This window comes from Amblyraja radiata, chromosome 18 (assembly GCF_010909765.2).
Source record: "Amblyraja radiata isolate CabotCenter1 chromosome 18, sAmbRad1.1.pri, whole genome shotgun sequence".
Classification (NCBI taxonomy): domain Eukaryota; kingdom Metazoa; phylum Chordata; class Chondrichthyes; order Rajiformes; family Rajidae; genus Amblyraja; species Amblyraja radiata.
Window position 1 is genome coordinate 37051283 of NC_045973.1, and position 16671 is coordinate 37067953.

General features: G+C 44.1%; 1 protein-coding gene across 1 annotated transcript in view; it reads right to left on the minus strand.

The window, feature by feature from the left end:
- Window positions 1–521: 521 nt before the first annotated feature.
- The window catches only part of LOC116983411 (coiled-coil domain-containing protein 3-like), a 33724-nt gene continuing 17574 nt past the window's right edge, over window positions 522–16671 (minus strand). Inside the window, exon 3 of the mRNA XM_033037173.1 lies at window positions 522–2344. Coding sequence (XP_032893064.1) covers window positions 2066–2344 — 279 coding nt within the window. The 3' untranslated portion in view covers window positions 522–2065. The remainder of the gene's footprint in view (window positions 2345–16671) is intronic.

Genomic DNA, 16671 nt, shown 5'->3' on the forward strand with positions numbered 1-16671 from the left:
GCTCCGGGGGACGCCTGTCTCCGGGGTGAGCGTCGACACCACATTTGGGGACCAGACCTCTCGTGCGACGTCGCGACCCCCCCCCCCCACCCTCCCACGGGGCCCAATGGGTCCCACTTGGTCTAGTGAACTATAAATCTTCCCCCTTGTATCTTACCATCCATGATGTGTTAAAGCACTGGGTTTTTCTTCATCACTAGTGGACAGGGCCTCCCCTCCACATAGCACTTCTTTATGATGCAGGGGCTTACGGTGTGAGGAATGAGAATCTTACTGTTCTTGACGTGGGTAAAGCCGTACCACAGTTTGAACCACCCCCCACGCCAATATTCTCCACTCAATTTGTAATAATGAATCTGAAGAGAGCGAATTTTGAAAGCAGAAAACCAGGGAAAAAAGAACATTTCGACAGAGATCATGTTGTGTAATATTATCTAAACCTGTGCAAAATATGCGCAAAGAAACATTATTAAGAATTCATCAAATCAAAACTCTCACACAAATGAAAAATAACACTCTTCTCACAAGTTACTGAGTTTAATGAGTGGTACACCTTCTCTCTACAGAAATTATATATTTATTGGTTAATCATGGCATGAAGCAACATTCACAAACCAACCCACTTAGAAAAAAAGCACCGTCTATACAAAAGGAATTGTGATTAAAAACATTGCAAACTCCTAATGGAAAGTGGTCCTGGATGTCTGAACACTAACTTTATAAAATGGACTGCTGGTGATGGTGATTCAAATTAACCATTTATATTTGGAAAAAACAATCTTTAAATGAAGAAACAAGGAACTGCAGATGCTGATTTGCTAAAATGACAGAGTGCTGGAGTAGCTCAGTGGGTCAGGCAACATCTCAGGCGCCATGGACGGGGGATGTTTCAGTTCTGGAACGTCACCTATCCATGTTCTCCTGAGATGCCGCCTGACCCCCTGAACTACTCCGGCACTCCGTGAAATCTTTCAATGAAGTTAAACCAAATTACAGCATAATTAGCAATGCACTCAATATTAATGAAAGCCTTAAATGCCTGAGGTGTTTTTTACCTGCTTAATGAGCTTTCCAGACTGTTTATCATTAGAAATTTTTAGTCTTAGTTTTACAATATGGAGTTGTACAGGGAATAATAGTTAAGGTGATATCCATTACAGAGTAGTCAAAAGGTGACGATCTTATCTATTCATTGTACCGAATTTTAAATCAGGGGAATTAATGAGAATAAAACAAGGGATTCATGTAAATTTTGTGTAATTGGGTGGTTGATGGGGTAGGCATGAACTCGGTGGGCCGAAGGGCATGTTTCCGTGCTGTATCTCTATTACTCTATCACTACAAGACAACTAAAGTGAGTTACAAGATATGCTATAGTGCATCATCTGCAATTCCTGTGTTTTAAATATCATTAGTCTGTTTTTATCCATGAATTTAAAATGTTTCCAAAGAATGAACCAAACTGATGGTTTTGCTTCAACTTCCAATGAAGAGAGTCCATCAATGCTGGAACTAGAGAATACATTTAACAAACCATTTAGTTTGTTTTGTGAGAAATTCTATCCTCTGAAATAGTATTTTTGATTTTTGTCTTGAGATTAAATGCCTGCATTAAATATTCAACTGGTCAGTGAAGTGTAGACAGGACTGTGTAAAAGCTGCTCTTACTAATAAATGTTTCCTCCCAATACATCATGAATTCCTGCCCTGGCACAGGTTGTTCTATTTTCCACGTCAACATTGTTTCCCTGTGGAATCTTGCCAAAGTTTTGCCAACTTGCCAATCACTGCAGGGAAGTTTCCACCAGTTTTCTGCATTGGGTCCCATGCCTGTTTCAACTTGCTTCTATCAAAACTCAATTACACTTGCTATAAACAGAAAATAAACTTAAATTGGCTGAGAAATATGACGTAAATGTGAAAGCCAAGCTATACAACCATATTTTTCTAGTTCACACAACTACTGCTGTTATAGTGTAGGTAGTTTCCATGTGTTTCTATGTGAAATGCATGGAAGCATTTCATCTCAAACTTACAGACCGTTACATCCAGTGAGTCTGGAACGTTACAGTTTGTGGTTGACTGGTTTCTTGACTGGTTTCAGGATCGGTTTGCCAGTGTCCTGCTTTGCGTTCAACTTTCCTCTTTCCTTGTTCTGCTGCTGTTTCAAGAGCATTGCCTCTCGCTTGCTCTCTTTCTTCACCTGCCTGAGTGAGCGTTTAGTTCCCTTCACCTTCTCACGCAGATGGTTGATAGACTTCTCCAGAGACTTCACTTTCTGGTTGAGCATCCGCACCCGGTCTTCCTCCTCGTAAAGGGCCTTCTGCACGCTTGAGCAGAGGAGCTAAAGGAGACATTGAAGGCATTAGAGTATAAAGATAGTGGCAACTTTCTATTTTACAATGGCTGAAAAGTCAATGTTTATACAATAGAATGTGTGATAATCAGGGTACAGTCTTAATAGACCTCTTTATAACAGATTTCGGTGATGAGTTTAGTTTAGATTAGTTTAGAGATACAGCATGGAAACAGGCCCCTTGGCCCACCGAGTCCGCACCGACCAATGATCCCCGCACATTAACACTGTCCTACACACACTGGGGACAAGTTACACATACACCAAGCCAATTAACCTACAAACCTGTACGTCTTTGGAGTGCGGGAGGAAACCCAAGATCTCGGAGAAAATCCACGCGGCCTTGGGGAGAACGTACAAACGCCGCACAGACAGCACCAGAAGTTGGGAGCGAACCCGGGTCTCCAGTGGTGCAAGGCAGCAACTACCGCTGTGCCATCGTGGCCGCTGTGGTTATAGCGGACTGTCCTACCGATGCCTGCCCATGCCACCCCCGGCTCGCACCCCCTCCCTTGCCGCTTAGAGCCCTGGCTGCCTTTTGTGTATTGACCAGCAACTGCAGTCATTAGTTTCTACTACTTATACAACAATAGCTTACTCGGTTATAGCGGACATTCGGCAATTATAGATGCAATTCCCCATCTATGGCCCGTTATAACGAGGGTTTACGATATTGGATTTTAACACCAGAAGTAAACTTACTACTGATCCTTACGTATCACCACCTGTAACTTTTTGTGTAATGCTGCATTTAACCATTTCTAGTGAAGGTCGACACAAAATGCTGGAGTAACTCAGCGGGGCAGGCAGCATCGCTGGAGAGATGGAATTCCTCTCCAGAGATACATGTCCCGCTGAATTACTTCAACATTTTGTGTCTATCTTCGATGTAAACCAACATCTGCAGTTCCGTCGTAACCATTTCTATCGTTTGGGACAAACAGATGTTTGATTTATGGCAAAGACCATCATCAAATAAGAGTCCCCGAAGCACACTATTAAGAAATGTACACATGCAGAGCACTGCTTGGCTGAAATAGATAGCCTATTCTTTTCCCATACGAACACACTGAGATTATCTAACTTCAAAGGCCTGAGGCAACCTCCAGTGTACTGCCATTTTCCAGTGTTTACACACTAAGGATACACAGCTTACTGATGCAGAACACTCTTAAGCCTCATCCTGCTTGTTGTTAACAGTTGTAATTCTCTGTCTCTGAGGCCTGTGGGTGTTTGTTTCTTGAGGATAATTCAAGGCTGAGAACAACTGATCATTGGGCATCAGAAGAACAGTGATTATTGTGATCAAATGGGAAGGTGCAAAATATTATTAAATATTTAGGTGATTTTGTGGACTACCTATCACTCCTACTTCTTATGTTCTTGTTCAGCTGAGAAATATCCTATTGTTTTAATATTGAGTAACAGTGTGATCTAGAGTCCAGTAGGAAACATGAAGACAGACACAAAAAGCTGCAGTAACTCAATGGGTCAGACAGTATCTCTGGAGAAAAGGAATAAGTGATGTTTCGGGTTGAGACGCTTCTTCAGACTTCAGTCCCGACCCGAAACATCACCTATTCCTTTTCCAGAGATGCTGTCTGGTCCGTTGAGTTACTCTGGCTTTTTGCGTCTATCTTCAGTTTGAACCAGCATCTGGAGTTCTTTACTAATATATCTATTTATATGAGTATTATTGATTGAAAGAAATCAAGGGTGTAGAAATCCCTTTTTTTTCGGAAGGGTGCAGTGACCTTTTGTGTGTTAAAATAGACCATCAAAGTTGGATGGAGCAGAAAGGTCTTTTCCATTTAGCTTTCCAACACTGGGGAACATCGGAGGGTCCAGAGCCAGGGGTTAAATGGTTAAGGGGTAATCACTGTGGAGATACGCTGGGGTGGGTGAGAGCACGAGGGCAGGATCAGGTCTTAAATCTTAGGCCAATTCTGGTCTTTTGCTGGGTTGGGACTAGGGATCAAAATCACCATGAGGCAATGTAAGAGGGTAGGATATAGGTAACTGCAAGTAACCCTATTATCCCCTCTCTCTCCATCCCCCCCACTCTAGTCATTTTACCACTTTCATTGTCGTCCTGGTGAGTTTCATTGTCTGTATAACTCGTTTTCACCTAGCCCACAGCCAACAATGGATTGTTTCCTTGATCATTGTTATATTTTTGCATATCTTTCATTCATTTGTTCTACATATCTCTATCACCGTCTATATCTCTCATTTCCCTTTCCCCTGAGTCTCAGTCTGAAGAAGGGTCTCGACCCGAAACGTCACCTATTACTTTTCTCCAGAGATATTGCCTGACCAGCTGAGTTACTTCAGCTTTTTGTGTCTGTCTTCGGTAGGATATAGGAGCACACTCTATGCCGCTGGTTCCTACTGCACAATCCTGGGTGCCTCACGCATTTGTGCATCATGGGCATGGAGCAAACAGAATCAAAATAGCACATTACAACTTTTTGCCAATGTTTTATTGCAGAACAACCAGCAACATTGTGCTGCATGATAGAATTTCCAGACCTCAGTGTCTTATTCAATGTATATATCACCTTGTGCAGTAGGTAGTTTTATTCTCCCACATTACACCGTGATTCTAATCCGCCCACTGCTGCACAATCCCCAGATTTAATTCTTGCTTTGAAAATCCAATATGTATCCAATAATCCTATCTTCCAGTTCCTCTAACGACAGATTTAATTCTTTGGTATTTTTGAAGAGTCATTTGATTCTGTAAATTTTTGACGAAGGATTTGCCACACACTCAGTAGGTTCTATCTGAAAGCTATCCCTGGGTAACAAACAAGTTCGGTTTTTATATTGTGAAGGAAGGAACTGCAGACCCTGATTTAAACCGAAGATATACATGAAAAGCTGGAGTAACTCAGCAGGTCAGAAGGGTCTCGACCCAAAATGTTACCTATCACCTTTTCTCCAGAGATGCTGTTTGACCTGCTGAGTTACTCCAGCTTTTTGTGCCTATCTTCCGTTTTTATAGACATCCTTAAGTCGATTTAGTCCATAACTACACATAACTACACACAACCCTGATTGGACTGATCCAGGATGGGGAGGAATCTGCCTACAGACAGGAAATGACACAACTGCTGTCCTGGTGCCATCGTAATACCCTGCAGCTCAATGCTCATAAGACAGTGGAATTGATAGTAGACCTTAGGAAGCTCCCGCTCCACTCAACCCACTCACCATCATCTCCAAGGACCAGAAATGGGGGGCCACCATCGACTCCACAGTCAAAAAGGCCCAACAGAGGATATACTTCCTGCGGCAGTTGAGGAAACACAATCTGCCACAGGCAATGATGGTCCAATTCTATACGGCCATCGTAGAGTTTTTCCTCACCTTCTCCATCATGGTCTGGTTTGGCTCAGCCACCAAGCACGACATCCGGAGGCTGCAGCAAATTGTTCAATCAGCTGAGAAGGTTGTTGGTTGCAATATTCCCCCCATTGATGAACTGTACACTGCAAGGGTCAGGAAGCGAGGGGGTAAGCTCATCTCTGACCCCTCTCACCCTGGCCACAAAGTCTTTGAAGGACTTCCCTCTGGAAGGCGACTCCGGACGGTCAAAGCTGCCACAGCCAGACATAAAAACAGCTTTTTCCCACGTGCAGTAGCTCTACTCAATAACCAAAAGAGTGCAGCCTCCTTTTGCTCTGGTATTTTATTTCATTCACATGTTTAAACTATAATGTTTTATTCTTAATGTTTTAATGTTTTAAGTTTTATTCTTAATTGTTTACTGTATGTCGTGTTGTTACTTGCGAGCAGAGCACCAAGGCAAATTCCTTGTATGTACACATACTTGGCCAATAAACGTATTCAATCATTCATTCATTCATTCATTCATTCATTCATTCATTCATTCATTCATTCATTCATTCATTCATTCATTCATATGGTATTCATGCCTCCACAGCGTTGTAATGAATGGAATCAAAAACACACAAGACTTATAAGAGAGAACAAGCACTAAATGTGGAGGGAAAGTTCATACAAGTAGTGCCTTCCATAGGAACAAACATATGCACACACGTCTGATGTCTGAATTTTATCATATTAAAATATTATGGCTGCTTGTCTGTGTGCTGAACTGCCCCATAAGTCACATATTTGCAACCTGAATTTAATTCAATTCCCCACCTGAGAACAAGGATTGCTTCCTCTTTATTGAATGTTTGAAGCACATTTGACAGTCCTGGAGTCTGAGAAATTGTGACATATATCAACATCTACATGAAACAATGCTCTACAGATTTCTTTTTAAAAAACACAATTCAACAGCACAATCCATCTTCTATACTCATACCAAGATGTTTTTTTGCAAAGACAATTGTTTCTTCTTAAAGATACTAGATCATTATCAGAGATGAAAACATTATGTACAAACTGCATTAGAGCTCCATAGAGTAGCCAACATAAATACAAGATTGAAACTTTCCATTTCCTTAAGCACATATTTTAAGTGGAAACAAGCTTTGTGAGTTCAACATTGTGCTGATTATGTAGATAAATATTACTAGATTTTTCTTCATGCTCTAATACCAGGGATACCCTGCAGTTCTACCCTCTGGACATTATGTTCTTTACACAGTATATTCAAGGGTTCTGGCCTGTGGTCTTTCCACATGAGTTCATATATAACAGTATATTAAGGATAGAAGGAATGGGCGATATTTCGGGTCAAAACCCTTCTTCAGACTGATGTCAGGGGAGGGGGGGGGGGGGGGGGGGGGGGGTGACAAAGATGGAATGTAGGCAGAGACAGTAAGACTAGAATAGAATAGAATAGAATTTTTATTGGGAGACTAGTGGGAGAACTGGGAAGGGGAAAGTGAGAGAAAGCAAGGGCTATCTGAAGTTAGAGAGCTGTGCAAGTACAAAGTTACAGCGGATAACACCATAGGTGAGATTTTGCTTGGTCTTTAGAGATGCAGCACGGAAACAGGCCCTTCAACCCACCGAGTCCACGCTGACCAACAATCACCCCGTACACTAACACTATCCTGCACAATTTACAATTTTACTGAAGCCAATTAACCTACATACCTGGTAGAAACAAAATGCTGAAGTAACTCAGCGGGACAGAGTTACTCCAGCATTTTATGTTTATCTTCGGTGTAAACTAGCATCTGCAGTTCTTTCCTACACAACCTACAAATCTGCAAGTCCTTGGAGTGTGGCAGGAAATCAGAGCACGCGGAGAAAACACACGCAGTCATGGGGAGAATGTACAAACTCTGTACAGACAGCATCAGAAGTCAGGGTGGAACCCAGGTCCCTGGCACAGTAAGGCAGCAGCTCTACCACTACGCCACAGTGCCACTCCCAATGTGCAAGTCATTGTGTTGTGTGCATTGTCTTCATACATATCCCGTGTCTTCTGAAGTAGGGAATTCATGCCCAGTGTGGAGAAAGATTTTACTGCAGACTCATTGATTGATTCATTCATTTACTGAAAGATATAGCATGGGAACAGGTCCTTCCACCGCCGAGTCCATGCCGACCATCGATCACCCATTCACCCTGGCTCTATGTTATCCCACTTTCATATCCACTCTATACACACTGGAGATAATTTTGCAGAGACTAATCAACCTACAAGCCCATACATTAATGAGATGTGGGGGGAAACCAGAGCACCTAGAGGAAATCCATGCGGTTACAGGGAGGACGTGCTATTTCCACACAGACAGCACCGGAGCTCAGGATCAAACCCGGGTCTCGGGCACTGTGAGGCTGCGGCTCTATCACTGCACCATGAGCTGCACTCATCTTGAAAGGACATAATTAGGATCCATCTCCAAGCACCAGATTATTTTTCATACCTGCCCCACTGGGCTGGCCTTTGAATTTTGCTTCTGGGAATCAATCGTAGTTACTGGAAGAACTGTGGTGGGGAATCTTCTCCACTTATGAGGTCTGACATAAGATAAACACTCTACTGAAAATGCTTGTATGGTTCAATGGTGCTTTAGTGTCATAGGTGCAAATGCACAGTGAAATTATTTTCTTACAAACAGTCCAGTAGAGTGTTGCCAAGCACATCTCGATCACCAAAGTGTACAGAAATAGTCCACTGAACCCACAGGCAAGAAGCACCATGTATTGGTGCCATTTCCAAAGTTCAGTCGGTGCTCTTGTTCTTATGAGTGGTGCCCGTTCCAGGCAAGCCACAGGCTGCTGCAGGCCTCCAACCTTCGCCTTTCTTGGGCTTGTGGATCGATCGCCGAACCAACGTCCTTTTCCTTGTCCGTCCGTGTTTGTACCCCGGGTTCACTTCCTGCAGTCGACCTTGGCAACAGTAGGACATTCCTCGTTTCCCTCTCCTACTGGCTTTGCTCCTCACCTGTCACGCCCGTCGTTATTGCCGGCTCCGTGCTCCCAGTCTCTGGTCTCCGGGGAAGAGCTGGGCCTGGTTGGCGGCTTCCCTCCTGTTGACCGCGGCTGTGGGGGATGAGCAGGGGCCAGGCCCCACCAACGGTCAGCAGCCTGCTAGGAACCTCTGTCGCTACACTTGTTTTCTCTCCTCTCCCTCTCTGTAAAGGTCGAAAGCTTGATGGAACAATATAGAAAAGTTACAAGGAAATAAAATGCCTTCAAGCGGAAAGGAGTTGAACATAAGGTGAACAACTAAAGTTAGAAATCCCCAAAGTAAGGGAGAAAAGTTCACAGACCTGCTTCCAGTTTAACCAGTCTGCTGCCAAGAACAACTCATTGATGTTGGAGGCCAGCCAAAGGCTAAAGCATTTGTTAACATTTTCAGCCAGAGGGGTCAAGTCGATGATCATCTTGGTCGCCTTCCAAGATCTCCAGTGTCCCAAACACCAGCTCTTCTTATTAGTTAGTTCACTCCATGTGACATCAAGAACACTGGGCACATGGGAAGAGACAACCTCCCAGCAACGGAGCTGAAGGCATGCGCAGAACTTGTGCATCAGTATCACTGCCACATTGCAATCCACCCAACAAAGACATTCAGTCTACTCTCCAACAATGTGATAGAAGGAGTCAGTCAACACTGCAGTCAAGTGGCACCAAGTTTAATACCCAGTTCAAAGTTAAGTGATAGTCAATCATCTCAGCTCCAGATTATCATGGGAGGAGTGCCACAGGGCAAGGTTCTTGGCCCAACAGCTATTATCAATGGGTGGCACAGTGACACAGCTGGCACATCTGCTGCCTCCCAGTGCAAGAGACCCAGGTTCAATCCTGACCTCGGGTGTAGGCTGTGTGGACGTTGTAGGTACTCCTGGTAACAGCATGGGTTTCCTCCGGGTGCTCCAGCTTCCTCCTACATCCCAAAGACGTGCAGGTTTGTAGGTTAATTGGTCTCTGTAAATTGTCCCCAGTGTGTAAGTAGTGGATGTATAAATGGAATAACAGTAAATTTGTGTGAACTGGTGATCAATAGTCCGTATGGACTTGGTGAGTCGAAGGGCCTGCTGTATCTCTAATGAAATTAAACCCTTCTTCCGTCACAAGATCAGAATGGGGATGCTCATTGAAGATTTCTCAATGTTCTGTGCCATTATCATAATTTATCAGAAAATGAAGCTCTCCGTGGTTTCAGGCAACAAAATCAGTACAAGTACTGCATGAACTGAGATGTAAAGAGACGTATTCAAGAGAGAGTTGGATATAATTCTGAGGACTAACAGAATCAAGGGAAATGGGGAGAAAGCAGGAACGGGGTACTCCATCAGGTGGCGCAGAGCGATGGCTGCTTCGCCAATGGTCTGTCTTATCTTTTTCCTTTGTTGTTTTTAGTTTCTTGTAAAATGTATGTTTTAGTGTCCCTTTAGTTTTGTTTCACGTGGTGGGGAGGTAGTGGAAACTGTTTAATCTCTTTCCTCGACGGAGATACGGTTTGCTTCCGTATCGTTCTCACTGCGGCCTAACATCGAGGAGCTGGTTGCCTCTTGATGGAGGTCGACCTCGGAAGCTCCAAACGCGGGGGCCTGCGGACTTTAACATCGCGGAGCTCGCGTTCCCTGATAAGGGACGGGCTTCGGAAGCTCCACACCGAAGGAGCTTCGACCACCCCGATTGCGGGAGCTTCGATCTCCCCAACTGCGGATGGTTCGACTTCCCCAAACGGGGGAGAAAAGGAGGAAAGAAGATAAGACTTTATTGCCTTCCATCACAGTGGGGAATGTGGAGGAGGTGTTGAGGATGTTTATGTCAAATTTTTATATAGTTGTGTGCCTTGTTCCTTTTTTGGTTTGACGGTATGGCAATTCAAATTCATCGTATATGTTACAAATTGTTATGGTTTATGAATTATGATTATGATTATGATGATTACTACAATTATGATCATGATTTTGGTGGATCAGCTATGATCATATTGAATGGCAGTGCTGGCTCGAAGGTTCGACTGGCCTACTCCTACACCTATTTTCTATATGTCTATGTGTCATACCATGGCAAAAGGTGACTGGTGCTCAGCATGTCCGGTTCCTTTTTAACTTCTTGGTGTGTTAAAAAGGAACAGCAGATGCTGATTTACAGTAAAGATAGACACAAAATGCTGGAGTAACTTAGCATGACAGGCAGCATTTCTGGAGATAATGGGCGACGTTTCGGGTCGAAACCCTTCTTCAGTGTTAAACTGATTCTTGAAAATCAATAGTATTGTGACTATTGACTCCTGGGGGAATTTAATGACCATTCAGCAAAGAGGTTGTCATGGATATAGTGGGAGAAAGGGTCTATCTTGGTGCAGTTCAGCTCTATGACTCCATGGCTCTATGTCGAGAACTTTAACTGGCCCAGCCACATGAACACAGATTCCAAACACAGTTCAGAATCAGATAACGTATAATAATCATAATCAAAATCATAATTACTTTATTAGTGAAGTATGTTTTGCAACATACGAGGAATTTGATTTGCTGTACAGCCATACCAATAAAAAGCAACAAAACGCACAAAATACATTTCAACATAAACATCCACCACAGTGACTCCTCCACATTCCTCACTGTGATGGAAGGCGAAAAAAAGTTCAATCTCTTCCCTTCTTTGTTCTCCCGCGGTCGGGGGCCACGAGCCTTCCGTTGACGGGACGATCTTGACTCCCGTAGCCGGCGGCGGGCCCTCCGTGTCGGGGCAATCAAATGCTTGCATCGGGGGCGAATCTCAGCTCCACTGCTCCGGGCTTTCCACCCCGGGTTGGGGCTGGTCGAAAGCTTTGGCGACGGGAGCTACCCGACAACAGCCTCTACCCAAGACTGCAAGCTCCTCAATGGTTAAATCCGCAGGCCGTAGTTGGAATATCGATTCCAGGCAAGGGATCCCAGGCTCCAATGGGTAAGTCCATGGTGTAGTGGCCATTTGGCCTGTTTTGCATGTCATTGTGGATGGCATGTGCCTTTAAATTTTAGACTGCCCGTTATAATGTGGGTGGGATTTATGACGTGTCTTTGGGCGTGTTTGCAGCTTAACTGCTTGCGCAGAAGTTTAGTTTTTAGATTCGTTTTGGAGAGACGATGGAGAAGGTTAATCCTTCGACCATGTCATGGCATGTCATTGTTACGGAGACACGAGGAGCTTTCTAATATCTGAAGTAATGAGCTGGAGTTCGAAGAAGATTGTCGTAACAAGTCGGAAAAACCTTGGATGTATCTTACTGTTTTCTATCTACAATAAAGAAAATATTCATCAAAAGACTGTGTGCTGAAGCTTTATGAATGGAGAAGCTCTGAAGGTCTCTGAGGCAGCTTGCATGCGTACCGAAGATATTCCCCTTATCCATTCTCATCCAATTAGCGGCTAGGGTGCTAATTACCTGAAAGATATGAAAAATCTGCCGCTACACATGGTCCCGCGGTGGGGCTCAAAGTCAGTCTCGAACAAGGCCTCCAGCTCCGTGATGTTAGGCCGCAGAGCGACCGGAGATACGATCCGGAAAACAAACGCATCTCCGGCAAGGTAAGAGATTGCAAAAAGGTTTTCCCCAACCCCTCCCCCACCCACCTCATAAAACAAACCAGAGAACATAACACATACTTTTAAAACACACAAAAAACTCCAAAAAAGATGAATAAACAGACAGACCGTTGCGCGAGGCTGCCATCGCTGACGGTGCCACCCGGTGGATTATGTTATCCCAACAGTTCAAGTACTTTCCAGCATCTATTATGGCCCAAATCAGGAACTTGATAGAATATTTTATACTTTTCTGAATAAATCTAGTTTCATCAACAAAGAAGCCAGACAGCATACTGGACCGAGCAGTTCACTTGAATGACATCCAACACAAAATATTCACACACTTCACCAGTGTCCCATGGTATCAGTATGTACTGTGCATAAAGACCCTTGCACCAATTTACCAAATCTTCGTCAACAATGCCTCTAACACCCATGACATCCACTGGTAGATGGATAAAACTAATAGATGCACTGCAGTACCATTATCTACAGGATCACTTCCCAAGTCATGCGTTGTCCTGGCCTGGAGATGTATTGCCATTATTCATCATTGCTGAGTCTAAACACTGGAAAATCCTTCCCGACATTATTGTGGAGTACCTTCACGTTGTAGACCACAATGATTCATGAAAAATGTTCACCATTACTTTCTGAGGGACAATTAGAGCATGCCAGCAATACCAACATCTCAGGAATGAGTAACAAATGGACTTCCTTTTTCATTGTACTCCCCGCAATATGTGAACAATATGATGAAATAGCAATGATTGATAATTCACTCAAAGGTCATTCATGTCCAGACCACACACTATGGTTTTCAGTAGAATATAAGTATGCAGCTCCCTCCTCCTCTCCTCTACCCTGCTATCTATGCTAACTTGTTTCTCTCTTTCCCAGTTCAGATGAATGGGATCAGAATTGAAAAGTTTACTGTTTCTCTTTTCACGGATGCTTAATGCTTCCAGCATTTTATTCAGCTCCTGCCTGGTTCTGACAGGCCATTGTTGCATAAATTAAGACGAAGCTGAAAACTGAAGAGGCAGACATCAAGAGGTAAATCAATCAAGGGCTGCACGATGGTGCTGCGGTAGAGATGCTGCCTTACAGCGCCAGAGACCTTGGTTCGATTCTAACTATGGGTGCTGTCAGTACAGAGTTTGTACGTTCTCCCTGTGACAGTGTGGGTTTTCTCCAGGTTCTCCAGTTTCCTCCAACACTCCAAAGACGTACAGGTTTGTAGGTTAATTGGCTTTGGTAAGAATTGTAAATTGTCCCTTGTGTAAGATAGTGCTAGTGTACGAAGATTGCTGGTTGGTGCGGACTCAGTGGGCCAAAGGGCATGTTTCTACGCTGTAACCTAAACTAATAAATCAATCATTCATTTGTATCTTGAAAAAATATTTGCTCCATTACCATCTATGTTGGGGGTAAATTATTACAATGAGATGCACAATAATCGTATCCTGTCTCTGGGGAGTCCAACAAACTTAAAATTCTTCCATTCCAGATGTACAGCCTTTCATATTTCCACCCAAACCCATGATAACTGTGTAAGATCACGCAAGAAACTTATAAATAGCCCACTGATCTGACATTCTTCAAACATTAAATCAAATACACCAACCAATATTAAAAACTGGAAAAGATAAAAATAGGAATCACTTGTATGGAAACAGGCAGCTAGAAATTAAAATAGATTCTTCTTAAACCAACAACAGGACAGTATTTTTCTTCCAAAACAAGAGATGAGCGTTATAATTGAACGTGATATTTTGTAAATTTGCTTTTGGCGTTTCGCTTTGTGGATACCCAATGCCAGACCATTGGTTTCAGATGGTGCAGTTCTTGGCAAACACCTTTTTGCTTTGGCTGGGTCACCAAGAGCTGCTTTATTTCATGTGTTGGCGTTTGGTACATGGGGACATTAGGTTGCTGTTTGGAGCCAAGGATGGAACACCAACAGGATAATTTTCCTCCGTTCCTTTCTCTGTCTTTTCAATCTTAGCTTGGTTTAGTTTGAACCCGGGTTCAATCCTGACAACGGGTGCTGTCTGTATGGAGTTTGTACGTTCTCACCATGACAGCATGGGTTTTCCCCAGGTGCTGTGGTTTCCTTCCACACTCCAAAAACATATGGGATTGCAGGTTGATTGGCTTCGGTAAAAATAGTAAATTGTCCCTAGTATGTAGAATAGTGCTAGTCTACAGGGATGACTGGGCTCCGTGGACTTGATGGGCCAAGGGCCTGTTTCTGCATTGTGTCTCTAAACTAAACTAAGTTATTAGCATATTATGTAATTTTTGTGCAGTTTGGCAAAAATTACTAGAAATATTATGAGTGCAGGCTGTTTGGTCATTTATAACAATTTTACCTGCATAAATCAATCAAATGATACATCGCTGCACCATGTGAGTTATATTAAAGTTAAGGGTGAACTTAAATTAAGAGGGTCATGGGAGTTTAATAAACATGAGAGACCGTGCAAGAAATCTACTTGTGCCGTTATCATGTATGACTTATTTCCGTGTCATTTGATATCTAGATCCGGATATTATTAGACTGCCGGTGTAATGAGCCTTACACTTTATTTTACTACGATTTCATGTACTTTGCTGAGTTTAGTTTATCTCTGTGCCTTCTCGTGATCCGGTCTGTCTTTCGTCCTATTTTACTGGAGGAACCCAAGAGATTTAAACAACCTTCGCGAACATTAGAAATAAAAAATTGAAAGGCGATTGGAAGGGAGATTAGTTTGTGTAATGGTCTGGAATTGGTAAAAAAAAATGATTAGTACGGGTGTCGAGGGTTATGGGGTGAAGGCAGGAGAATGGGGATAAGAGGGAAAGATCGATCAGCCATGATTGAATGGTGAAGTAGAATTGATGGGCCAAATGGGCTAATTCTGCTCCTATCACCTGTGAACTTATAATGCGGCCAAGACCATCACGCCAACCAACCTCTCTTCCACTGACTCCATTTACACCTCACGCTGCCTCGGCAAGGCCACCAGCATAATCAATGACGAGTTGCACCCAGGCCAATCGCCCTTCTCCCCTCTCCCATCGGGCAAAAGTTATACAAGTGTGCAAACACACACCTCCAGATTCAGGAACATTCATCCCAGCTGTTATCAGGCAACTGAACCATGCTACCAATAACTAGAGAGCAGTCCTGAGCCACTATCTAACTCATTGGAGAGCCTCGGACTATCTTTTAATCAGACGTTCTTGGACTTTATCTTGCACTGAACATTATTCACCTTTTTTCCTTTATCATGTATCTGTACACTGTGGATGGCTCAATTGTAATCATGTCCTGTCTTTCCGCTGACTGATTAGCATGCAACAAAAGCTTTTCACCATACGTTGGTTCAGGTGCCAATAAACTGAACTAAAACTGAAACTAATTTTTTAATTGAGATCCAATACATGTGGCAAGACACGATGGGCAATGTCTGGTGAACACCTAAGCTGAGGGCGTGCACAGAGGGCAGAGGACAGAGGTCAGAGGGCAGAGGGCAGAGGGCAGATGGTAGAGCACAGTGGGTACCTCTTCTTCTTCTGTCGTATGTCTTTTAGACCTGCAGCTCCGTTGAGGCGAGCCAGGCCAACGTGTCATTGTCCAGGTCAATCAGACCTCGTTCACCATTCGGTGGCCGGTGTTTGGGGCAACTGGTGACTATGTGCTCCACTGTCTGTGTTGGGTCCCCACACTCGCAGGAGGTGCAGTCCACGAGGCCCCACCTCTTCATCGCTACTCCATAGCGTCCGATGCCTGTCCTCAAGCGGTTGAGGGTTGTCCACTGCTTTCGGGGCAGGTCCTGGCCAGGGACGTCCATGGGGTCATTGATGTAATGGTGTAGCCTAGATGGTTCAGTTGACTTCCACTGGTCTCTCCATCTCATCTTGACCCAGGCGGCCTTAGAAGCATCAGCCGGTGTTGTGCAGAGCGGCTCTCGGGCTTGCGTGGCAAAGGGGTGCCGTGACTTGAGGCGCACTTGTCGTGGTGTCTCTGTGACGATCTGATGGAGGAGGTGGGATTCACTGGTCTGTGCCTTTCGAGAGAGCCAGCGTGGCTGCTTCTCGTCTGATGTTAGCTGGGGCGATGGCAGCGAAGACGGGCAGTTGGTTTACTGGGGTGGCTCATAGGCATCCAGAGACAGTCCACAGGGCAGTTGAGGGCAGCATCCAGCTTCTTGGCGTGAGGGCTACAGCACCAGACCGGGGTGCAGTATTCAGGGGATGAGAACACCAGGGCCACTGTGGACATGCGCAGTATCTTCGTCGTGGCTCCCCTTGTGGTGCCGGCGTATCAGAGCGGCACGGGCGCTTGTCTTTGCCTTGGC